Raw genomic sequence first — 27,950 nt, 5'->3', positions numbered from 1 at the left:
CCCTTAAAAAACTACAACTATTCAAAAGGCCTGTTTCAAGCACTTTCTGGATTCCCATCATAATTATTAGTGTACTTTAAATTAGCTAGCTCACATTAACCTGTTTTTCTTTTTGCTCCTACTACAATACCATGATCCACCTCACTTCTAGTCCTTCGGTGTCAGACAACCACAAACCCATATTGCCTAAAAGTTATTGAGCATCTATGGGCAAGGTGCCATCCCTATTAATCCAATCATATGCTGCTCAACCTAAAGGTCCTAAACAATAACAACTTAACTCAATACTTCATCCACATAAATTAAAATTCCTTCCATACCTCCAATAGGACTCTCTGACCCAAGAGAGCCACCATCCATAGAGTTGGAGAGCACTAAGTTGCACCCATATTATTCAGGGAATTTATTTGATAATAATGAACATGACAAGCAAACTCACAATCAACATCATTTTCCTCATTTAACTCATTAACTTGCCTCATTTACAACCTGCATTGAAATTTTCATGCACAATGCATGTACATCTTATAAAACTAAATAATTACAAAACTATTTATAACAGTATGAATGTGTTAAGGGTTTTTATATTATTACAGTGGACAATAAAAACCTTGAATTTTTCAGAATAGCAACAAGTGCCTTACGAACTATTATATCTATACATCTATCACCAATGGTCCGCACGCCTTTCAAAATATTATATCTACACATCAATCTCCAATAGTCCACTGTAGCTTTACATGTATATCACATAATGGTTTAATCCTATACTTCACTTGACATGTTTCATGTCAAATATAACTTATTGAATTATATTTGTATAATTTTTTATTTTACTGTTATTTAATTTCAAAATAAATCTAATTACAACACAGCATAATCAATTTGTTCAAAAATATGTTTCTACAAAGAAAATGTTTTCAAACACATAAACTATAGCATATAATGGGTTGCAAGTTCAAGTAAAATACGATAATTCATATTTCATTGGAAAAGATGAAATATAATATTTTTCTTCTTTTGAATCATGTATGCTCAAGAATTTTAATTTCTATAATAGAGAGAGAGAGAGAGAGAGAGAGAGAGAGAGAGAGAGAGAGAGAATTCGTAGGGCTATATGTTATAAGTATCATATTTTACCTATTGTAGGAAAAACAATCACGTTTGTATACATTATATCACATTTAAAAGTATCAAATTTCTACACATAAACACGAGTTTTGGTATTTTAATTCATAATTCTAATCACGACAATGTATTATCAATTTGTTAAAAACATGTAAATCATTCCTATAACACTTCTATTTACAACTTTCAATTCCTATTATTTGATAAATATATTCTTTTATAGATTAAATAATTTGTTGGGATGGAAATCATTAATTATAGTAGTGCACTCTTTTCAATATCAAAGCCACAAATGTGTTGTACATGCTATTCATAAATTCCCCTTTCCCTTAAAGTTCACATTATACCAATATCTCACATCCTACTGTCCATGCATAATAGTTTAACACTTTAACCAGCCCACAAAATATACTTCAAAAAGCCTACAAAATATACTTCAAATGTCAGTCAAGATCCACTTGACTCGCTGTTAATAAGAACAGAAACAAAAAGTTGAAAATTCTTGATCCTGGAAACTCCAGATGAGTCATTCCTCGCCTTGGAAACCTCCAAGATAACCAAACTAAATCATGAAGCCTAAAAAGTCAACTTTAATGCCAACACTGCTGGCTTTCCAAAAACTTCCTCACATATCATATTTCAATATTTCCTCACATACATACATGCATACATACATACATATATATATATATATATATATATCATATTTCCCCTCATTCGTTCTCTAAAGCTACCAAAAACCAGGCTAGTATTTCCTCAAATACATACATACATACATACATACATATATATATATCATATTTCCCCTCATCCGTTCTCTAAAGCTACCCAAAACCAGGTTAGAAGTGCATTAAAAGAAATAAATCAATCAAATTAAATTAGCAAAGTTTTTCATTCTACCAAAAAAGAGAAAACAAATAATTTTGTCAGACAACTATTTTTTGGGCAATATCTTCCCAAAAATGAAATAAATTTCATTCTATTGGAAAGATTCAATTCTCTGCAAACCAATTTTAACCAATACAATACATTTCAACTGTTTTCTACTTCAAGCATAGTTTGTAATAGTCATTCATTCACTGGCTTATTTCAGCTCCAAGTTCCAACTACACAAAAATCATCCACTTTTCCATTCAAAATGCTAAAGTTACAAAGCTTATCTCAAATCCTCTAACTAGCTCAACCATTTAAAATTAGTTCCTCCCTTCATGTTACCATTTTGAGAGTGTAAATGGATTTGACATAAGAATTTAATTCATCATAACTCAAAGATTCTACATCACTTTGCCCTTCTGCATGCAAGTGAGCTATACTAATACTATCATGCATGGACAAGTCTAGATAAAAGATGTATTGTTGTTGACATAAACACTTCTACTAACAGTAAAGTAAACTGGAAGACTTAATCACATCAGTAGGTCTCCTCCCCTATTTATGATATAGACAAGCACATCATAATGACCATAATACCTTCAATAAATCTTAGTTACTACTGTAGGTACTAATACTAAATAATCAATAACCAATAACACTCCCCCTCATGATGGGTCATAAATATCATAAGCTCCTAGCTTGTACAAACCAATTTAACCCGAGCCCCTCCTAAAGCTTTAGAGAGCAGATCAACAAGGCAGTGTTCGGACTTCATAAGTTCAATGACAGTCAACTTCAGTATGCTCCAATCTCACATGGAAGACTGAATGGAAGCAGTATGAATAACAGCCTGATTAACACACATCAACTCCATAGGCTGAGCTATGGAAACTAAAGTTCTTCCAGGATGTTCTTCAACCAAAGCAATTCACATGTAGCGTGTGCCATGGCACTTACTTTTCCAAGATACTAGGTTACCACCAACAAACACGTAGTACCCGGTTGTAGATCTCCCAATCTGCTTTTGTATAACCTTGAATAAAATCCTACTACAAGAGGCTTCTTCTTGATGCATCTTTAAGGTATCACAAGATACAAATGACAACATCCTAGCGGCATGTTCCAAGAGAATCTAGGAACTGGCTCACAACACTTGTTGCAAGATATGTCTAATCAAGTGTCTATAAGGTAGTTTAACTTCCCAACAAATCTTCAATATTGTCCAAGGCCAGCCAACAAATCACGCTCTGGTAATAATTTGCTGTTAGGATCCAGAGGTGTAGCAGGTTTGGATCCCAACAACGGAGTCTCATCTTAAGGATCTAGAACATAGTTTCTTCTACAACACAACAGTCCCCTTATGATATGCATACTTATACATCCAAGAAGTATTTTAACAAATCCAAATCTTTAGTTTGAAACTTTATCTAGAGAAACTGCTTCAAATTCCAAATGTCATGATCATCATTACTGAATTACAATGTCATCAACATACACAATCAGCCAAATCAAGCCGACCACAATATGGAGATAGAATATAGAGTGATCTACCACACATCACTGAAGGTCAAACTCAATCACAACTGCAATGACCCTATGAAACTATGCTCTGGGAGATTGCTTTAGACCATTAAGGATTTCTTTAGACAGTGTGCCATTGTTGGCAAAGGAACAATAAGACTTAAAGGAATCACAATAGTATGGTACAGACTAAGATAACATAAGTAGAAACAAAGGAGAGATGCAACGTAGGACTGTAGCAGCCATATCTCTTTTGAATACATGCATTGCCCAAAGAGTACATTTGATAGCACGAGGATCCAACTTATCCACCTTAGAGCTAACTGATGGACAAAAGACACACATTGTAACAAGAAGAAAGCAACATTCGGAAAGAGGACATATATGATATTTTACCACCAAGATTAGAGGATGACATTTTGTTGATAAGAGACAATGCAGTAAGTGCAGCATCACTCCAAAACACTCTAGGGACATTCATTTGATACAATAGGATACGAGTAACTTCAACGAATATGTCCATTTTCCTCTCTACAACTCCACTTTGTTAAATAGCAATGAATCACACCAGATTTAATCATATAAGTAGTGAATTGGTACTAAAGTACTCCTTAGAATTATCACCATGAAGTATCAGGATAGTCAACACATATTGAGTCTTTATTTCCGAACAAAAGGCACAAAAGATATGAAAAAAATCGGAGCAACTCATTATTAAATGAAGCCAAGTCATCATTGAGCACTTACCAATGAAAGTCACAAAATATTGGAAACCCAACTTTGTCACAACACAAGTAGAACTCCAAACATTAGAAAGGACTAACATGAAAGGGCTTACTGCCTTTTTATTGACCCAAGAACCAAACAAAACATGACAATGCTTTCCAATTGACAGATTCACTCTCAAAACTAGACACATAACTCAAAGTAGAAACCTACTATGTTTCAACTTGTCCAACAAAAGATGAAAAAGACGACAATGGATTTGAAATGGTGTTGCAATAACAATGTAGGCAATAGGAGATAGCGACTCAAAGTAGTAAAGTCCATCAACCTTAGTCCTATGCCAATCATCTTCCTCGTCTTCAAAACAATAGAAAGAGAGACAAAGGGAGTAGAAATTACTACCCCTATTCCCTTTACGGTAGTAGTTGGACACATAAGCAAGGTAATGAGATAAGTTTGCAAAGTACTAGGGGGTTGAAAAGAAATTAGATATATATGTCATATGGCTAGTAGCAGCTAAATCTGTGGCCCCAAGGACTAGTGAGAGAAGTACCAAACGACAAGCAAGCTATGAGGTTAGCTATCAAAGCAAGAGATGCAATGGGGAGAGAAACTTCATGGGGAACCTAATGCTGCAAGATGTTGACATACTCTCCCTCTGAAATAAATTTTCTTTTTATAGCAAAAGAAGATATTTCATTAGTGAGAAGAGAATTTACAAAGAGGAGAATAAGACTTCTCCCATCAAAATTATGAAAAAATCAAGAAAAGAAAAAGGAGCTAAAAACACAAATAAATACTTCGAAATATCAAAGCAAAAAATTCCTCCAATCTCGCTAAATATCCAAAAAGCTCACTCCCTTAAAGCAAGCAAAGCCAATACACCATAAAGAGGCCAAGTAATGAATCTTTTCCCAAACCAGCAACCTATTCAATTTTTCCCCTGAAAAAATTAGTGCATTGCACTCCAACGATAAACCCCACAACATTGCAAGCATACCACATTTCCAAAGAAAAACCCAATCCCTTCCTTCTTACAAAACCCTCAAAAGAAATAGCCAACAATCCTTCCACCGACACTGAACAAACACAAGCTTCTCCAAACACGCCAAGTAATTTATTCCAAATGCTCCAAGAAAAATCATAATGTAAGAACAAATGCAATATCGATTCAGAACTCAAATAACAGAGCACACAAACATTTAAAAGAGCACACAAACATTTGGAGATAAGGCCTTCAAAGGTCTCCGAATTTGCAACAAATAATTGTGTTGATTCTATTAAGCACGATCATCCAAATGAAAGGAATGGAGTCTATGGTGGCAGCATTGGTGATGCATAGGGTTTATCATGAAGGTTCCAACTTAGCTTAATTGTATGACCTCCTCGCCCATAGCAAGTACACTTGCAAGGGGGGTCTCTACCATGTCCACCCCTTCCGGCCACTCTACCACCCTAGAAACCTCTACCACTACTTGGTTGAAAATCAAAACTGCCTTGTGCAACAAAGGTAGTCTTCTCAAAGCTAGAGAACTAAACACCAAAACCAAGGGTTGAGGAATCAGTGCCAAAGGGAGCACAATGGATACAAGAACAGACATTAGCAAAAGATGGCAACTTTGCACAACCAAGAATCTAAAATTGGAACACAAGTTTCAAACCCACTAGGACTTGAATAACTGTCACCTGGTCTCTCTGCTTTTGCATCACACAAACATTGGATGTTATGGTTGCACAGTGTTAAGGGCCTCTTTGGAGTCGTCGTTTTCTGTTTTCTAATTTTGTTTCTTCACAGTGAAGAAACAAAAACAGGCATGTTTATGTTGTCAGTTTTCTATTTCTGCTACTAATTTTCAATTGTTTTCAAAAAGACTGAAAACTAGATTTTAAATTTTCAGTTGTTTTAGCAACCTGTTTCTAGAAATTTTAATATCTCAAATTAGTTTTTTTGGATTAAATCATTCATTTTATAAACTTTTAATTAAATTGAAATAAAATGATCATATGAATTAAAATATAATTAAAATAGAAATATACATAAATTTCAAAAAATAATAATAATAAGGCCAATTAATATTTTTAAAATTTTTCAATTTTCATGCCCTATAAAATTTTAATGTAAAGTAAATTTAGGAAATATAAACAACTAAGTAAATAATTATAATAATTTTTATTTTTATTACAGTAATTTCTTAATGTGTATTATTTGTAATTTTATTATTTAATCATATTTTTATAGTATTATTTGATTTAAAGATGAAAATGAGCATTTTTTAATTAACATTTTAATTTGTATTTGTTTTATAAATGTTAACCAAACAGTTTGATAGTTTCTAGTTTTTAGTTTCTATTTCTGATTTTTAGTTTTCGTTTCTATAATTTTTGACAGTAATACCAAATAGTTCCTAAGTTTGTTGTGGATGCACTTCATCTCTTCGAAGTACTAGGTGAGAATGTGAGATTGTAAGTTTGTGACACTCCTGTCTCATTGCAACTGAAAGTACTCAGGGGAGAGATTGTACATACAAGTAATGTTACCGGAATATAATTGTTTGACATAATCCCAAATCTCCTTGCTACATTCAAATGCACACCCATGCAATCTAGGGTTCCATAAAGTTCCATCCCAACACACAACAACCTCTACCATGACAATAAATCACAAACACAGCAACGTAACCCTATTTTAGGTCCCAATAACTCAGTGAACACTAACAAACAGCCTCCAACACTACCACACAATCATTCCTAGAGTATTGTACAAGAACAATTAAAAAATGGATTTTTGGATAAAACACATCACCAAAAACTCAATAATATGGTGTATAGAGATATTTAAACAAACCACGATCAGGCCAAAAACACAGCCATATGGATCCTCAGACACCAGTGCATGGGAACAACTAAGAGATGTATTTTGGACAAAATACATCACCATAAACTCAATAATATGGTTTATAAAGATATTCGAACAGGCCAAAAACACAGCTACATGTATCTTTACACACCAATGTGTGGGGACAGCACAAAGCTTTTGACATGTGATAGCAACTCCATTGATGGGTTTTTAGGGGTTGAAAGATCGGCCGTGCTTGGGGGTAGTTCTCATACCCTTGATTACCTTGACATAGCTAAGGCACGTGGTGTGGACAACTCATGTGCCAAGGCAGTAGCACGAGATGGCCTGTCATGGGTTATCTTGACATTCGATGAATTGACAATCTATGTTGCTAAGAAGGGAGCACAGAGATGCTAAGTTGCCTACACGACATGGTCAGGGATGGATATAGTTGGGGCCATGGTCCTTGACAATGTTGCTACAATGACTAGTTTCAATTGACATGGTCGGATGATTAACTCAGTAATGTAGGGCAAGAAGCAAGACCTCGGGAAGATCCTTGCTGGAGAATAATTAAGAAGAGTAGGGTTAAGGAATTGTTGGGTTTTGTTAGTAGTTTATAATGTGTTTTTAGTATTAATTAGTATAGATTATGTGTATTTGGGGTTGCTTATAATTTTTGTACAAAGTATGGGTATGTTTGTAGTCCATGTAGCTTTAGGGGTATGTGTGTAATTTTATGCATTTAGTCTTTCTTATAAATAGTGTGTAAAGTCATGTTGTAAGTTAGTTGCAGATGAATTTGAATGGGAGTTGAATGTGAATTTTCCCCCTGGTATCTCTCTCCTCCCTTCCCCTTTCTTCCTCTCTTCTAATTTCTCCATGGCTACAAAACCTTGATGCTGCCCCTGCATCACTCAGGTATGTCAAGTGCTTCGTTGACATATGGTGCTTGCTTGTGTGTGGGATAAGTCATGGTTAAGGGGAAAACCATGCATGACACAAGGTCTTTACTCACAGGCTATGGACAGTGTCAATGTCAAAGACTACAGCATTGACATGTTTACCAGGCTGTTTTCTTTGTGAGGATGACATACAAGTTTGTTTGAAGGATTAACTTGTGGGCCAACATTTGGCAATATTTCTAGCCACATAATTGCAGACATAGATGGTTATGTGTTGCCAGAAAATGTTAATTGCATCCAACACAAGCTAGGCAATTGGGGTAGTCAACTGCAAACCCTAGATCACTGGGGGTGTCAACTGTACTAATATGACATGTGGGTGGCATAGGACACTAGAGGGAATTCGTGCATGGTGCTTTACACATGTAATGAATCTGTAATCCTTGTCTTTGGACAAGAATAAGGTTGGGAGGTGTTGCTCCTATAAACTGTAGCCTTGTGTATGTCATTTGTTGCTTGTGTATATTATACTTCTTTACACACATTAGCAGGATTAACGTCAAATTGTGTCATTGGCTTAACCAAGTGAGCCACTTGGTGCCATCACAGTGCCAAGACGTGTCATGTGAACTTAGACCCTATGACAATTGGTACCAAACCCTTTTTCAGTGAGGGCGAACTCAAGTTACCGAGATAGATTGGATCATTCAAAAAACTTCCTTGGTTTTCAAAAAACCAACAACACGATTCCATTGGTAGTATTGTGTGAGCGTTCAACCAAGGAATTAATTGAACTACAGCTTTTGTGGTTGCCACAGAAGCCTCTTTGCTGAGTGATAATGATGACCTTCACTGAAACCATGAATGGCAAAATTGGCTCAATAGATGGTGAGATTACTCTTGTGAAGAGAGTCATCTCCTCAAGTTCTGATAAGGGTGAGGCCTCTCATAATATTCAAGTCCTTAAATCGAAACAATTTGAAGGAAATTGTACTGCTATAACATCAAGAATTTCTTGTGGGATATTGAGCAATACTTCAAGGCTGCCCAGACCCCAAAAAATGAAACAATTGCCATAATGTCGATGTATTTGTTGAAAGATGCTAAACTACGGTGGCGCACTAACAGAAAACAATGCAAATGTAGACAAACCTCAAATTGAGGATTGGGAGACCATGAAGAAGTAATTAAAAGATAACTCCTTCCTTACAACATGGCTTAGGTTGCAAGAGATGCCCTTAAGCTGTTAAGCAATTGAAGTAAACTGGAACCACACAGAATTATGCCAACGAATGCAGGTCCTTGATGTTTGGACATCAAGAACATGTTAGAGGAAGACAACTTGTTTAACTTTCTTTCTGGTTTACAACCATGGGCACAGATGGAACTATGTAGACAAGGAGTGAAAGATCTCCCTGCAGCCATTGCAGCGGCAGATGACTTGGTTGATTTTAGAATCAATGCTAAGACTGAGGGTTCTGAGGCCAAGCCTAAGAAAGACAAAGATAAAGGCAAAGGCTAAAGAAGATAAGGGGAATAAAAAGGATAAATGGAAGAAATCAAAGGGTGGAGGCAACAATCAAAATAAGGGGAAGGAAACTTCCCAAATTTCCTCAAGATTGGTTTCATCTACAATGGCCCTCACTGAGCCCATGACTGTCCTAAATGAGAGAAGTTAAATGCCTTGGAAGTCTTAGATTCAAAAGATGGTGATTTGGATGAGGATGGGCCATCACATGTCCGCCAACTACATTTGTTGAATGTTATTATAGTTGTGGGCCCCTTCTTTCAAAAAAGTATAATGCATGTTTGAGTGAAGATCAATGACATTGAAGTTGCTGCCATAGTAGACTCAAGGGGCCCCCATAACTTTGTTCCAAAGAAGTGATAAAGTTCGGCCTCAAACTCACTCAGATGGTGCGCTAACTTGAGAACTAGGATTTTCCAAATTCCTATTATAACCAGGCTATGCAGCAATTCGACCACTGCACTGTACTAGATATCAAAGGCTTATCCTATTGAAATTTTGGCTTCGCTTCTTCCTGGTGATGGATATAATCTCAATGACTTTGCCCAAGTATGGCATAAAACATACATTGCATATTTGTTTATTCAAATGGGATCAAGGTTGTGAATTCATAAGCAAGGCACAATCTAGGAATGGCCAATACTGTCCTAACCATGGGATTGTGGGAAGGGAAATGCAACCTGATGGGGTGCCCTTAGATGATTTTGATGTCATACTCGACATGGAATTCTTTGTGAAGGCTAAAGTGATGTTGATGCCTCACATTGTTGGAATATTGATTTCTGATGAGAAGGCATCTTGTTTTGTTCCAACAAATATATAAGGATCCAAGCAAGAAGTGTTGCGAGCGGAAGGTGGGTGTCATCTCACCCATGCAATTGAATGATAGATTGAGAAAAGGAGATTCCACATTCTTGGCTGCACTTGTGGAGATCAAACCAGACTAGATGGTGGAAGTCCCTAATGTGGTTGCAGAATTTTTGGGAGAATTCTCTAATGTCACGCCCGTAGAACTTCCCAAAACCTCTTCCACCTAGACGTGCAACTAACCATCAGATAGAGTAGATGCTTGGTGCAAGACCTCCTGCACAAGCCCCATACAAAAAGAGACCTCTTCCACCTAGACGTGCAACTAACCATCAGATAGAGTAGATTCTTGGTGCAAGACCTCCTACACAAGCCCCATACAAAAAGAGACCCTTGGAGTTGGCTGAATTAAGGAAGCAATTGCACAAGGTGTTGAGCACAGGAGTTGTCCAACCCGCCAAGACTCCTTATGGTGCTTTGGTATTATTCCAGAAGAAGCAGGATGGACCATTGTGCATGTGTGTAGATTATTGAGCCTTGAACAAGGTTATTATAAAGAACAAATATGTAGTTCCCAATGTTGAGTTGCTATTTGACCTATTAGCAAAAGCATCATTCTTCACAAAGCTAGATTTGTGATGAAGATACTAGCAACTAAGGATTGCAAAGGAGGATGAATCCAAGACGACTTGTGTAACCAAATATGGCTCTACAAATTCCTAGGCATGACATTTGGTTTGACCAATGCCCTTGTCTCTTTCTGCAATTTAATGAATGATGTTTTCAATGAATTTGTAGATCGTTTGTTGTTATCTATTTGGATGATATTGTTATATACATCAATTCTTTACAAGATCATGTGCAGCACTCAAGGAAATTGTTCACCAAGTTGAAGGAAAGCTAGTTGTATGTCAAAAAGGAGAATGTGAATTTTGTCATCAAGAAGTTATGTATTGGGACATCGGGTATTGCCAATGGGCGAACAAAGGTAAAGGTTATCCTTGAATGACCTACACCATCAAAAGTGACTAAGTTATGTTCATTTATGGGTTCTTCTAACTACTACTGGAAGCACATCCAAGGGTGCTCAAAAGGAGTTTCTCCATTGATTGACTTGTTGAAGAAAGACAAGAAGTGGGCATGGACAGATACGTGTGAACGTGCCTTTGATGACCTGAAGCTAGCAGTGTCATTAGAACCAGTGCTACGGCTGCCTATATTTGATTTGCCTATTGAGGTCAACACTAACGCAGACAAGGCTATTGGAGGAGTCATTATGCAAGGTCACCTCGTGGCCATTGAGACTAGAAAGTTCAAAGAAGCTAATACCCAATACTCCACTTATGAGAAAGAACTAATTGCAGTAGTGCGTTACTTGGAGACATGGAAACACTACTTTTTGGGTACATGGTTCACGGTGATTAACAATAATGTGGCGAACACATACTTCAAAACTCATAAGAAACTCTCACCAAAGCATGCCTGGTGGCAGGAGTTTTCAGCTGAGTTTGATTTCAAATGGGTGCATATGTCAAGGAGGTAGAACCAAGTGGTTGATGCATTGAGTCGAAAGGAAGTGGAGGCCCATGTTACAACCCACACTCAATTAGAATGCAGCTTCTTCAATCATGTAAAAGATGTTGTAAAGACGAAGTCCGAATTTGGTAGACTACTAGATTCCAACATGTGGTGAATGATGGATTGTACACCAATATTGGTTGGAGGATGGACTGCTGTACACAAAGGGAAGCAAAGTGTGCAGTCCTTCTACCAGAGGACTCTACTATGAGTTACAGCTAGAGGTGAATGATGCACAGTGTGTAGGTCATCTAGAAAGGGAAAGAACATTGACACTGCTAACAAGGTCATAATTTTGGCCTAAGATGAGGGAAGATGTTGAAGCCTACATCAAGACATGTCTTGTTTGTCAACAAGACAAATTGGAAAGACCAAGGCAGGGTTACTGCAACCTCTCCCTATTCCAGAGAAGCCATGGAGAAATGTGTCTATGGACTTTATTGTGGGGATTTACCTGAGGTAAAGGCCCTGCGGTGGTCCAATTTTGTAATAGTGGATCAGTTCTCCAAGTATGCAGTGTTCACATGCTTGTCCTACAGAGGTGGCTGCAAAATTATTTTTCAAACATGAAGCTAAACATTTCAGGATGCTTGAGGTTATAGTAAGTGACAGAGACAACCGGTTTACTGGTAGATTCTGAACACATTTGTTCAACCAAACGGGAACTAAGTTCAAATTTTCAACAAGCAATCACCCTCAAGCCAACAGCCAAACTGAGAGGGTGAACGCTTAGCTTGAGGAGTACTTGAGACACTATGTTACTGCCGGTCAGAAGAATTGGGTTGATTTGCTTTTTGTTGCCCAGTTCTGCTACAATTTACACTAATCTTCTTCTACAAGAATAAGTCCTTTCAAGTTGATTTTGGGGTTTCAGCCACTCACCCCACATGAGGTTCCTGTACAACCTACTGGTGGGAGTTCCCTGCTGCGTACCGATTAGACCGCAGTAAGCAGGAAATGCTTGAAGAGGCAAGGGACAGCTTACCTAAGGCAGTCCAAAGAGAGAAAATACATGTAGATAGAAAGAGGAGGGATGTTCATATTCAAGAAGGGAACATGGTACTTCTGAAACTAACACCTTAGTTATGGAATAAGATTAGCAACCTGATACCAAATGTCACGGTCCGCCTTTTTCACACCGTTGTGAAGGGCCGTGCGGCGCTAGCTAAAGCACTCTTGCTTAACTAGCCAGCCTTTTGTTTACCAACATTCATCCACGGAACACTTTCATTAACATTCAATCAGATAGCAGCGGAAATTATAATCAATTCATGAAAGCCGTGGCAACCAAGCAGTAAATATTGAAGCAAACGTAATTCATTAACAAATCCTCCGTTGACATGTTGTACTTAGCGAGGGAGGCAAGTAGGCTAAGCACGTTGACAATTGCTAGTGAGTTTTACAATGATTGATGAACACTCACCCTCCCCTAAAGAGCTTTCTAGGCCATTCTCACTCTAGCACTAGGAAACATCAAAGTGACCGAGGAGTCATACTGCCTTATTTGGCTTACAATGAAAGAAATACTAGAAAATAACCCTACACTAGTATTTACATGATGGAAACCCATCCCAAACACACGAGATAAGCGGTCATAGGCAAGCATAATGCCCTGAACAAGCTTAGCCCGTGACATTCTCCCCCACTTATGCGGTCGACGTCCTCGTAGACTTTTGGCGGTAGGTACACTTCAAATTTGTCCACGAACAGTTGAATATCTTCCGCAGAAATCCAGCTGATTTCTTTGTCATTAAGGCATTTCCACTCCACTAGGAACTTCTGCCGCTTCTTCCTTGAGGATATGAACATTCTGTTTGCAAGGATCTCTTCAACATCATGTCTGTCAGGTGGCACTGTCTTCAACTCTACGCTGTTTGACTGACTCCTGCTCAGGTTGTTGGTGTTGGCGTTGAATGGCTTGAGGCAATCGACATGAAATTGCGGTCTTCTCTCCTGTTCTGCCCATTTCTTCATCTGCTTAGAAGCTTTCTCCAGATAGGCTTGGGCAAAGTTTGCATTCTGTCTCCCTTCACTGGTGAAGATGTACGCCTTAGGACTCTTTCGTCTGTACGGCTCGCCCACTGTGTGAGGTAACAGCGGCAGCTGGTCTATAACAAGCACAAAAGGGCTCTTGTTGGTTGTTGAGCGCCTTTGGGCGTTGTCACAGAATGGAGCCACATCAAGTAGTTGCACGCCATTCTTCTGGTTGTCGTTGACAAAATGGCACAAGTACTCATCTAGCAGCTCTCTGAATCTCTTCATCTGTCCGTCTGTCTGTTGATGATAACTCGAAGAGATGTCAAGATGTGACCTGAATATCCTGAAAAACTCTGTTAAGAAGTTGTCAGTGAACATTAAATCTTGATCACAAATAATAACTTGGGGAAAACCCCAAAGTTTCACAATAGTCACGAGGAACAATTGTGTCGTCCCCTCTGCCGAACAGTACTTTGGTGCGGCCATGAAAGTACCATACTTCTTCCGCTCCCCCTTGTCTTGTTGGCAAGTGAGACAAGTTTTGGTATAATCAACCACATCATCCCGCGTGTGCGGCCAATAATACCTCCCCAGTAGTCCTGTCATTGGAGTCATTCTCCGCGAATACCTCTTAACGAACTTCCTGTAGAAACTAGTAAGGCCAAGAAAGGAACGCAACTCCTTCACTGTCGTGGGGATCTTCCGTTCTTGAATCCTCCTTACCTTCTCCATACCCCTCCGGATACGACCTTGTTCAACAACTTGACCAAGGAATTTGTTGCTCCACCGAGCGAAAGAGAAATTCTCCTTCTTCAAATTCAGACTGTTTCCCTTCAGCCTGTCGAACACCTTCCGTAGATGCTCTTCATGTTTCCTCTGAAATGACACCGATGCTCCCAACGGTGTTTTGGAAGGGCGAACGCATCCCGCTTCCACTTCATCAAGCTGTTTCCCCAACTCTACTATCTCTCTAGGCGCAATCCAACATGGCCTTTTAGTAGGTGGTTTCACTCCTGATAACAACTTGATCTCTTGCTCCACAGTCCGTCGTGAAAGCACATTTTGAGGCAGCTTATCCGGCAACACCTCCTTATCCTCATCCAACACCGCTTGGATGGTTGTAGGCTCTAGCTCTTGGCCTACTTCTTTGTCTACCACCACCGTGGCTAGACGTGTCTGCTCACCCTTACCCAATCCTTCATTGAGTTGAATGGCTGAAAGGGACTTCCCTTCGTCTCCTTTCATTGCAACGACTTGCACCATGCACGAGTGATCTCCCATCAGACACACGGAACCAGCCGAAGGCATCAGCACTGCCCTCGTCCCCATTAGGAATTCCATTCCTAGAATGACTGGATAGTCATCCAATGGCACCGCTGTGAAATTCGCATGACCTTCCCACTGTCCAAGCTTTATAACCACTTGCTTGGCTACTCCCAGAGTAGGCTGGGCTACAGAGTTAACTGCTTTCACGCGTCCTGTATCCTTCCCTAAGGGTAAGTTGAGTCTTCCTGCTTCCAACTGCGAAACAAAATTATGAGTAGCTCCCGTATCCACCATAGCGCGAGTACTCTTCCCATTTATCCTCAAGTCCACAAACATTAACCCTTTTGCTCGTGTAACTTTCGGTAGTTTGGCCTGCTTTTCCAATGCGTTCACCAACCGCACTGAACCCACCCTCGGGGCTTCATCCTCTTCCCCATCGTCTTCCACTGCCTGTTCTACAATGGAAGCCTGTAAGGCATTAAGTGATGCTTTGTGAGGGCACTCAAAAACTCTATGAGGACCTCGACACAAGAAACACTCAATTTTACTCTTCCCCTTTCCATTGGGTGTGTTGAACCCTCGAGACGACGAAGCTTCCTGTGAGGTTGATGAACTAGGGTCGGCTCCCCCACTCTTGGGTTTGCCATTCTTGAAAGACTTTCCACCGTTTCCCTCTCCGCCAAACCGTTTGGACGAAGTGGTCTCATCACCAGCGTAGTCTGTCAAGCGTTCTGCAGCCGCTTGTGCAGTTGACAAGTCTTGAACCCTTTGTCTATGAAGTTCAGTTCTTGCCCACGGTTTCATCCCCTCTAGAAAATAGAACAACTTGTCCTTCTCCGACATATCCCGAATATCCAACATTAAAGCAGAAAATTGTTTCACATAGTCACTGATTGAACCCGTATGCTTGAGATCTCTCAGTTTTCTCCTTGCATTATACTCAACATTTTCAGGAAAGAATTGGGCCTTGAGCTCTCTCCTCAAGTCTGCCCAACTATCAATCACACAGTTTCCATTTTCAATTTCTCTGTACTTGGTACGCCACCACAGTTTGGCATCACCAACCAAGTACATGGTCGCAGTATCCACCTTTGCCTGTTCTGAGGCCATCCTCACAACGCGAAAGTACTGCTCCACATCAAACAAGAAGTTCTCTAACTCCTTGGCATCTCGGGCACCCCCATACGTCCTGGGTTCTGGCACCTTGGTTTTGCTAACTCCCGGAGTGTTGGAGTTCCCCATAGCAAGAACCATCACATTTACCTTTGCATCCAGATCTGCCATCCGGGCTTGCAAAGTTTCCACAGTGTGGCGAAAGTCCTCTGACATGTCGCCTATCAAACCTGCTTGATGTTTTTGTGATCCCCTCACTTCATCAACAAGTTCTCTCACCTGGGCCACCTCCGCGGCCATAGTGTTGGTTGACTCTTCAACCTGTGCTTCCAGCACGCTGATCCTCTCAGCATTGTTTGGTGCCATGGTCACTTACCAAAGCTTTCCAAACCCAACAACGAAGGCAATCGAATTCACGTAGCAACTCAACCTTGGGCTCTCACCAAGTGTCACCGACTTGGCTCTGATACCAAATGTCACGGTCCGCCTTTTTCACACCGTTGTGAAGGGCCGTGCGGCGCTAGCTAAAGCACTCTTGCTTAACTAGCCAGCCTTTTGTTTACCAACATTCATCCACGGAACACTTTCATTAACATTCAATCAGATAGCAGCGGAAATTATAATCAATTCATGAAAGCCGTGGCAACCAAGCAGTAAATATTGAAGCAAACGTAATTCATTAACAAATCCTCCGTTGACATGTTGTACTTAGCGAGGGAGGCAAGTAGGCTAAGCACGTTGACAATTGCTAGTGAGTTTTACAATGATTGATGAACACTCACCCTCCCCTAAAGAGCTTTCTAGGCCATTCTCACTCTAGCACTAGGAAACATCAAAGTGACCGAGGAGTCATACTGCCTTATTTGGCTTACAATGAAAGAAATACTAGAAAATAACCCTACACTAGTATTTACATGATGGAAACCCATCCCAAACACACGAGATAAGCGGTCATAGGCAAGCATAATGCCCTGAACAAGCTTAGCCCGTGACACGCCCCCACGGGCATGGCGCAGTGGAAAGCAGGGGGAGAGAAAATAGGAGAGCATCGGAGGTTCGATTCTTGGTGGAGGCAAAGTCATGGTGCGCTTTGCTACCTCTCTTGGGGTCCCGTCTGCACCTGAAGGGGGGTCCACCGGAAGGGGAGCCGCATTCTGAAAGTCCGTCCCAAGTGTGATTAAGCTGTGACAGCATCTGGCTTTACCTGGGTGGCGTAACCTTGGGGGAGGCTGCAACCCTGTGGGTTTGGTGCCGCATCGGGGGGTCCAAAGGGCTCATCGGTGGCTGGTGTTCCCACATCATCAAAAAAAAAAAAAAAAATTAGCAACAAGACAGTATATAGGGGATTGATCCCTACATATGATGGTCTATTTGAAATTTAGAAGAAAGTGGGGAATGTTGCTTATCAGTTGAAGCTTTCAGACAAACTAAAAATTCATCCAACTTTCCATGTTACTTTCTTGAAGCCTTACCATGCAAACCTCCTAAAATGAAAATATGAGAGAGGCAAAGAGAGCTCAACCAGCTATAAGGAAACAATTTGACAAGGATGTTGACAAGATCCTTGCTCACAGGATTGAGGGACAGAATGAAAAAGTCAAATAACGATTATTTGGTAAGGTGGAAGGGTTTGTCTGAGGCAGAAGCTACATGGGAAAGGGATGTGACACTATGGCAATTCAAGAAACAAATAAGGGACTACATCGACAGCCTCCTAACAAGGACGTTGGTGTCTTATGGTGTGTGTGGTTTGTCAAACCTTGATTACCTTGACATTGCCAAGGCACATGGTATGGGCAACTCAGGTGCTAAGGCAGTAGCACGAGATGGCCTGTTATGGGTTATCTTAACATTTGGTGAATTGAAAATCTATGTTGCTAAGGAGGGAGCACATAAATGCAAAGTTGCCTACAACGTGATCAGGGAATGGGTGGACATGGTTGGGGCCCTAGTCAAGACAAGGTTGCTACAATGGCTGGTTTCGGTTGACATGGTTGGATGGTAAACTTACGTAAGTGTTTCATACATAAGTTTTTCATTGACATATGGTGCTTGCTTGTGCATGGGATAAGTCATGGTTAAGAGGAAAACCATGCATGACACAAGGTGTTGACCTGCAGGAAGTGGACAATGTCAATGTCAATGATTGCAATGTTGGCATATTAACCAGACAGGGTGGTTACTTGGTAGTTTTCCTTGTAAGGCTAACATGCAGGCTTGTCTAAAGAGTTAACTTGCGGGTTAAAATTTGGCAATATTTCTAGCCACATAATTGTAGACAATTCGTTACGCCTTATTGGAACGTTGGGGTTGTCAACTGCATACTTAGACAGTTGGGGGTGTCAACTAAATTAATATGGCATGTGGGTGGCGTAGGACACGAGGGAATTCGTGCATAGTCTTCCTGCCCTGCACATGTAATGAGTGTAATCCTCGTATTTGAATAAGAAATCTTAGGAGGTGTTGCTCCTGTAAATTGTTGCCTTGTGTGTGCCATTTGTTGCGTGTGTGTATGTCATACTTCTTTATACACACAAGCAAGATTAATCAACGAGTTCAGATTGTGTATCATTGGCTTAAGTGAGCCATTCAGTGCCATCAGAGTGTCAACCATCAAGACATACAGTGTGACTTAGCCCTTATGATAGTGGCTATGGTGTTGGTTTTGCAAGATTCGAAGGGGTTTTGGTGTTCATAAACAGCCAATGTTGTTGAAGGAATTTCCACAAATTGATGTCTTCCAGCAGCTTCTGGATAGTGTTTGTTAAGGGGAACTAGGAACAACAATCACAAAAGCAAAATATAAATAAGCAAAAATATGGAACACTAGATTTAACAAGGTTTGGTCCAATCTAACCTACGTCCACGGAGCACACCAATCTCACTATAGATTGGGAGAATAAATACGAGGAGGAGGCACCGCTCAACTCAACTCTCTCTCTCTCTCAACACAATCTCTCTCTGTTCCTCACACTTCTTCCACACAATTACACACACATACATCTCCTATATATAGCCATGGATTGGGGGTGGTGTAGCTGGCTTAATTTCAACCAAGGTGTGCTAGGTTGGTGGAGTTGACTGCCAATCTCCTCTGGAAATCAATCAATTCAATAGAAGCGGCTGGGGGTTGGTGCTACCGACATCTCCACCTACTGCAGCTCAACAGTGTTCAAGCCTAATGCGATGCTTGCAGTTCCCCTTTGATGGTAGGCATGTAGAGGATTTAGGGTTTTAGGCCTCAGGTCAACGATAGCCATGGTACTTACGGTTTAGATCTTCAAACCGTGCTCTGATACCACCATGACAAAAGTAAATTGGAAGACATAATATGGCTCTATTGATAATATGGCATGTACATCATAATGACCATAATACCTCCACTAACTCTTAGTTACTAAAATAGGTAATAATTCTAAATAATCAATAACCAATAACAAGTTCAAAGCTTCTTGAGCACCACCCCTAAATTTTATATCTTTAATTGACTGTAAATTTATAATTAGATATAATTTAGTAATGAACATGCACTAAGCTTGTGCATATAAGTAGTGCCATTATCAATAGCATGACATCTAATTGAAACAATTCATAGGACATAGTCTCATTAAATTTAAACTATAGGACAAATTCATTAGCATTTTACCATATTAGATAAATATACTAGTTCCCAAAGTTGCATACTCCTACAGACAAAATAAATATCATCTAGGGATTCTACGCAATATGCCTCTCTCCGCTCTGATTGACTATCGATTCTATGCAATATGCCTCTCTCAGCTCTGATTAACTATCTCAAAAACAACTGGAATTTTTCAACTACTAAGACCAACTACATCTTGGACATCAGGGAATCAAATGCAGGACGTCCAAGAGGATCTCACTATAGAGTTCACCCTTACCATTGAGATACCATGTGAAGGGTCTTAAAAATATCTAAAATATTTTTTTATAGCAAAAACTACTAAAAATAAGGATCCTACAAGTGAGTACATAACAAGACAGCATCAATTTCAGCACCTTGAATCCTTCCATTGTGCAGTGAATGGAAAGGCCTTTTAGTGAGGAGGAAATTCTTCAATCTCTCAAGGAATGATTTCTGGCTTGTCAGCTGTATTTATACAATCTTATCCAAGGTGCTTGCCTCAAGACTCAAGAAAGCGATCTGAAGTCTTAGCCAGCATCAACACGCTTTTGTAACAGGTAGACAGATCATGGATGCTGCCCTAACAGCCTCTGAAGTTGCAAATGCCCACTACAAGGCTAAAAAACATGAGGTATTTGCAAATTTGATATAGAAAAAGCTTTTGACCATGCCAATTGGGATTTTCTCCTCTACATTCTGAAAAGAATGGCCTTTGGTGAGCTTCCCACTGCATTTGGGAGCATGGATTTCGAGCCTTGGATTTTGATTTGTGTTTATTTGGTCAAAACATAGCATAAATTTGTATTGAACTTCTTCCAAATCCATACAAATTCAAATCCTAGGCCCAAAATCCATGCTTTCAAACACTACTAGTATAAATGGATTTGCCAATGCATTACCACTCCAACATTTTTGGTGCTCATTAATGACTGCTCCTTGGGTTTTCTGAATCCTCCGAAGGGTTGAGGCAAGGAGATCCCCTCTCTCGCTTCTTGTTTGTCATGGTGTTGGAACTTTTGAGCCTCCTACTGCAAAAATCCATCAATGAAGGTCTTTACAAATGTCTTAGTATTGGAAGGAATGAAAGAGAAAGTCTGCCACCTTCTCTTTGTTGATGACACCATCATCTTCTGTGAAGTAAACCACAGCAGATCCTCAATTTAAGGTGTATTAGACACCACTGAGGGGGCATTCCTTGGACATACTGGGCTGCAAGTTGGGATCTTTTGCAAGGAGGTAGACTTACACTAGTCAAAAATACCCTCTCAAAACTACCGTCTATTATATGTCCCTCTTCCCCATTCCTGCTCAATACTCAATACCCAAAAGATTGGAAGAAAAGATTATCAGGGGAAACACGGGAGAGGAGTTCAAATTCCACCTTCTCAAATTGGGGGCTGCCAAGCAACCAATTCAAAATGGAGGCTTAGGGCTCAACTCCCTTCCTACTTTCGACAAAGCCTTCCTTGGAAGATGTCTTTGGAGGTTCATGGATAAACAAGATCATTTCCGGACAAGGGCCATTGTTTCAAAATATGGTTTTGATCATAACAGGTGGACTTCTAAAGAAGTTAGAGAATCCTATGGTGTAGGATTTTGGTGATATGTATATAGAAAAACTGGAAAATCAGGTTCTTTTATCAAATTTGACTTTCAGAGATTGGGATAATATTTTCTTTTAGCATGACATTTGGTGTGGCCTCTCACCTCTTAGCACAAGTTTTCCAACTGTTTTTAGCTTGGCCTACCACAAAGAAGCACTTATTAGCGGTCACCTCCAACTTTCAGGTTGGCCTCCCACAAAGATGCACTCATTAGCACAAGGTTTCCAGCTATTTGTGGACTCCTTCAGTAGCCTGCACAAAGTTCATTTCAATATCATCCATATTGAACCAATAGCAGCAGCTTTACAGTCAGCTCCTACAACAGGAAACTCATATCTCCAGCGGTAACCAGCATAAAGTTCCCCTGATAGCTTGTTTGGAAGATACATGTCCCCACAAAGGTTGCTTTTCTTAGCATGGGAGGCAACACTTGGGAAGATCTTCACAATTAACAACCTGCAGGAAAGGGGACTACCCCTTGTCAACAGATGTTATTTGAGCAAGGAAGATGCTGAGACAACTGACCATATCCTCCTACACTGTTCTTGGACCAAACATCTCTGGGATCTGGCCACTGCACTGATCAATTACCAGTGAGTCACAGCTATGACAGTGGAGAAAGAAATCTGGGCTTGAAAAAGCATTCAAACAAGTTAAGGAAGGGCAGATTTGGCTCTTATTCCCCTCACTATTTTTTTGGATTGTGTGGAGACGGAGAATAGAAGAGCCTTTCAAGGATTAGCTACACCACTGAATATAATCAAAGACAGATGGCCTCGCACTATAACTAGTTGGCAGTGGATTGTACATGAATCATATAGACAACCATGCAGTTCTTGATTTTTTGGAAACCTTGTATTATAGGTGATTTCTCTTCTATCACTGTCTTATTCATGGGCAGCACCCCCTTGGTACCCTTCAATAATTTCTCTCTGTGCTGTTAAAAAAATAAAAACAAAAATATGCTAGTTTTTTTTTTTGTTGGGGGGGGGTGGGGGGGGGGGGTTAAGGGAGGTGATTGACAATGTGCTTGAAGAACATCTTAAATTTTATTGCCAAATGAAAAATATTTAATAAAAATCTTTACCTGCAAAGAAATCGTGCCAATTTCAAAGTAGCCTCAAGTTCAAAGCTCAAGGGTGAAACTCTGCATGCAAAATACCAGACAATGCTTGTCAAGTGAATAAAGACTACAAAGAAAGAATTGACCTGCAAAATTTCATAATATTTTAAAAATGAAAGTGAATTTAACAAGATAAGATAAAACTTTGCATGTTTTTTATTATTGAGCAAAGTATGTCTCCATAATACATACTATAACACATAATTTGTCAACAAATCAGAGCAGAGAAGTATAATCAGTGCAAGAGGCAAAAGATTATTGTTGCTCTATTTTACAGTTCAAGTATGTATATATTAATGCACCATTCGGTACTGGAGCTGGACTAAACGACATCAGAAGCATGTGTTTTTCTTTGGCACCATTTTAATGATAGATAAGGCGGTGCCAAATATCTAAATTACCAAAATTGTTTTTAAAAATAAAAATGTGCACAGAATAGTATATCAGGAGAAAGCTAAAAGCCTAAATCGAGGATCCGTTTGAAAGTCCCACCCTGGGTTAGCCATCCCTCTTCGTTCCACATGATCTAAAATTCTCCAAGTCAACCAATCCCATATAAATGTTTGCTCTCGTAATTTGAAACTAGGATTGCCTTCACAGCTTCATTAGTTCAAAGAACATCATAGTAGACAAATTTCTACCAGGCCAAGCAGACCATAATGAATTCATCATTGTAGTGCAAACCCCTCCCCCTCCCTCCACACAATGAAAAGAATTATATATATATATATATATGTCATAGACCAAGTAAGGACAAAAAATATTTAAAAAAGAAAAAATAAAAATAGCAAGCACAGTAGAAAACTATTAGAAAATACCACCAACATTGAAAATATAGATCACAACAGCAAATTTGTGGAGTGAATGTAAGGCAGTAAACAGATTTACACATCTTCAGCTAGCTGTTCTGCAGAGTCTCAACTCTCAATTGTCCCAGAAGCAGATATTACATCAAGCAGTCTAACACCCAGCAAGAGAATCTTAAATAAATAGGTTTGTCAAATTGTTTTGCCATTGAAATAATGGATAGAGTGCTCGCAGTAATATAAACCTTATTACCAATTTCATGTTAAGAGAAATGCAAAGAGATTTGCAGGATATGAATTCTAGGAAGAAAAAAAAAAATGAAGGGATAAAAGGTCTTAGATTCTCTCTTTTTTGCTTTAGCAAAGAAATTGACACAGGTGAAGGAGGAAATGTATTACAGAAACCAAAACCCACAAAGACACATCACCCAGGCAATAGCACACACAAAAAGAACTTGTGGATAAAGCAAAAGAAGATGAGAAGGTGTACAGATTTACCTGTTCATAAATTTTCTATAAAATGCACAAGAATCCATTTTTTTAAGAACCAAAACCCAACTTCTTCTAATTTCTAACTCTTCAGTTACTTATCCCAACTTCATTGCAACATAGAGCTATTATTCAGCACCTACAAAGTACTGTAGAATATAATAAACAATCTCCCTTCTTATTTTCCACACAACAAACCTCCATTAGTAGGGTACTCTGGTTAAAATAATTTTCCTTTTTTTGTTAATTTAGAATACTTCTCCTATTCTTCCTCATACTTTCAATGCCTAGGCCTGATGTGTAGATCTCAAGGCCTGCATTAGTTTACTAAGCATTGTAAGAATCCATAAGTTATGAGTAACTTTCACACTTTCGTAAGGTGAGACCGCATGGGCACGTAGATGACCACTGACAAGGTGGGTCTATCACCTAGTTAAGTGAAAGGATTTCGACAATTTCTTATATTCAGCGAACCTCAGCTATATGCATCTGCTATATCCTTTTGATTTATGCAAATATCATTTTGATAGAGGCTAGGGTACCACATGTCTACAACTACAGCCACTTGACAGAGCCATAAGTAGAACTAAAATAAGCATCAATTACCTCTGAGCGTTGTCTTGAATGAATGACTTCCTATAATGCAAGATGACACTATTGTACCGATACCTAACCTCCTCCTCTAAAACTGGATCCCTCTGGCCCATGCGATCTATCTGATAGCATGAAAAACACAATAAATAAATGTAAGACATGGAAACTAACGCAATACAAGGGCATGAAGATTGCATACACAGTTCAAAACCAATCCCAAACAAATCAATCTATTAAAGATCTCTAAGTTTAAAAAGATACACAGATCAGCTAATGATAGAAATCATTATATGTTGGGCAGTTCAACACATTGTCTATGAATCTATGACCAACACAAACAAACACAGGAATACAATTATCAAATATCTGTTACACAACTACAGGGACCATATCCATTTATTTACAGTGGACACCAAACAGAGTGTAATAACATCACATTTTACATGTTTCTACAATTATGTTATACCTTCTATGGTTCCTCTTTCTTTATTTGCATGCCGTGCCAACCAATACTTCTTATTTTATCACAATTAGTTATAATAAATCCCCCAAATTTGTGGGAAAATGACATCTAGAAATTTTTTTCTTTTATTAGAAAAAGGAACTTTACAGAGAAAAAGAAGAATGTACAAGGAGGAAAAGGTTTCCTTCTAAAAAGGAACAAAGAAAAAAAATACAAAAAAAAGAGGAGAAAAATTAAAACTAGATACAATAAGCTAATTGCAATAAAGACCAAAGGGGGAAAAAAAAACCACTGAAACAACCAGCCAAACGAGAACACCAGCCGAGATGCAAAAGAAGATATCAGGAGACAGCCTCGCTAACCTTATCTACAGATGATTCTAGCGTCAAATCTATTAAGAACGGCCTCCAAACAAAAGCCTCAACCATAGATACATTAATTTTCCATAAGCACTGAGCAGGAGGAAAGGGATTAGAGGAACGAATAAAAAGAAGTTCGTAAAGAATCTAACTGAAAACCAAAAAACTTCGCAATCCCCTTATCATTGAGTTGCTCAATTTTTTTGTCTACAATGTCCTGGAGAGTGTCAATCTTGCTCAAATTGTGCATTTTTTTTTTAAAAAAAACTGGAGGACTCCCTGTCTCCTCTTAGGTTGTAACTTCTCTTTTCTCAATCTTATACACCCTCTTTATCAAAAGTTGTGCAAATCTGTGCATGTTCAATAGAGGTGGGTTGCTGATCTGTTGAGTGACCTTGCAACAATACAATATGTTATGATGATGATAAGGGAGACTAAACTTTGCTACAAGTGATATGAATGCTAGCATTACTACAAGCACACTAGATCTATCGAACATAATGTAAATGATTGCCAAATTCCTACACTACACAATAAACAATTGGCTAGTGGCATGGGCTACGGAGAACAATGCAAGCAAACAGCAAAGGAATGCATATGAGAAGGGGCAGCAACATTTTTTTCTGTTCTTTTTTGAAGGAAATAAGAAGCTCGTAATTATGTATGTATTAACCATTAAACATAATCAACTGTAATAGCAGAACTTGCACATCACCAAATACCCTCAACACAACCTGGCAACCAGTCTCAGTTTATTCCTGCAGTTTCCCAAGCTTTGCTCCTGATTCCTCACAATAATTTTAAATTTCTCTCAATCAATTTTCAAATTCTCAAATTTATCTTGAATCTCACTTAAATCTCTTGATTTCTGGCAGATAAACCAGAAAAATCCATAAGGACCATAACTAAACCTGAATCTAAGTGTTGGTGGTACCAACGGGGACCGGCTTTCAAAAAGCACCTTTGGGCGGAGGTTTCTTGATATTCACTCCACTGATGGTACAATAGCCCAATTTATCCACAATACAAGTCAAACTAGCATGAAGAAGCTCAAAATATTGTAGCTGGACTGGATTCTCATGCAGCAAGTGTATTTTTCAAACTCTAGAAGTCAGTCACACACACATAGCAGGTGTGTGAGGAACAATTCTCCAGGCAGCAACTTTCCGGCAATGATCTTTGGTGTGAAGGTAAATTAGGGGGCAGAAAACTTGGTGGTGATGTGTCTAAAGGACAACGTCTGGGAAATGTTTCGCCAGCACATGGGACCACATGTGTTGTCAGATGGTAACGAAAAATTGGGGATGCGCCATTCTGTGCTCTCTCTTTCCAACAGTAGGCCATGATTGTAAATTTTTGACAAAGTTGTAGATGATGAGCAGTTCTTGGCTTCAATGGCAGCAGCAAGAACATGATGATGGTTTGAATGTTGGGCTCTGACACCAAATTGATGTAAAACAGCACAGAGTTGAAGGTGAAGAGAGAAAATAAGAGACAAAAAGATGAAGAACAGAAGGGAGGAAGAAGAATAAGGTGAGGGGAAAGACTATGTACAGAGAGGTAGAAGGAAATGCAAGAGATTCTGAATTTCAACTCAAATTGAAAAACTAACTCCAACAGACAACTACCAATTGTATTTGTTACTGTTTACTTAGTGTCAGTTATTTAGTACTACAGCAGTGAGTTAGTAAGCACAAGCTAGTAAGGGTATTGATGCTCACTGTGATGGACATGACACATTTTATAAATGGAGATGGATGCGTATGCTGTGATTAGGTTATTCCAGTTCACTAAACATTCTTAACATGGCATCACCATATCAGAGAATGATCCTGAGACCTAAACCCTAAGGGCCACAGCCACCACAAAACCAAACCTTAAACCTCACAATCATGTGTGTATGCCAGTGTAGGCAGGCTGTCCACACAATTGTGGGCCTCGAACAAATCCAGCAGTCGCCAGAAACACAGCAGTCACCAGAAAAATCCTGGACAACACTACCAGGATAGAACCATAAAAACTGTATGAGGCCTTGCAAAACCAGCATCACAGTTGCCCACAGACATTGCCGATCTGTAACTCCCTGAAATCCCATCACACGAGGTCCACCCATGCACCCTTGCCCCCACATGCTGGTTGAAGGCTGATAGCTCCAACTCCACAGGCCAGCATGTGATGCCCCATAAGCCTTTTTATCCAATTTGTTCCCACATGTTTTGAATCCCTCCATAAATTATGGTATCAACTTGTGGATCATGGATTTTAGCCCAAAGACCCAACCTTTTTAGTTCTTCATTGACAGCACTTCATTAATGCCATTAGAGGCTATTTGTCACCAGTACCTGAGTTCACTGGGGCTTGTGGAATGCAGTGCTAGTGTGTTTATCATTCAATCTGATTGTTTATCTTGTTATTTGTTGATCTTGCTTGAGAGTGTTGGGATGGAGTTCATGAAACCCAAAAGTATGTTCCATCATCACTGCACAGATTACAACCGGAAGTTGAATGGAAGTAACTGAGTAGTGATCTATGGCTGTCGAGATCCATTTGACCGGGCAAGTCTGAACACTTGTTCCAATCCAGGCCCAGTGACAACAAATGGAAA

At 39.3% G+C, this 27,950-nt stretch overlaps 1 protein-coding gene across 1 annotated transcript in view; it reads right to left on the bottom strand.

Moving 5' to 3' along the window:
- The window catches only part of LOC131151871 (trafficking protein particle complex II-specific subunit 120 homolog), a 60,750-nt gene that overhangs the window by 17,541 nt on the left and 15,259 nt on the right, over window positions 1–27,950 (bottom strand). The window contains exons 4-5 of the mRNA XM_058103327.1: window positions 24,536–24,645; window positions 22,599–22,658 (exon numbers count right to left, since the gene is read on the bottom strand). Coding sequence (XP_057959310.1) covers window positions 22,599–22,658; window positions 24,536–24,645 — 170 coding nt within the window. The remainder of the gene's footprint in view (window positions 1–22,598; window positions 22,659–24,535; window positions 24,646–27,950) is intronic.

Source organism: Malania oleifera, chromosome 3 (genome assembly GCF_029873635.1).
Source record: "Malania oleifera isolate guangnan ecotype guangnan chromosome 3, ASM2987363v1, whole genome shotgun sequence".
NCBI lineage: Eukaryota > Viridiplantae > Streptophyta > Magnoliopsida > Santalales > Ximeniaceae > Malania > Malania oleifera.
This window is presented reverse-complemented; position numbering and strand designations above follow the sequence as displayed.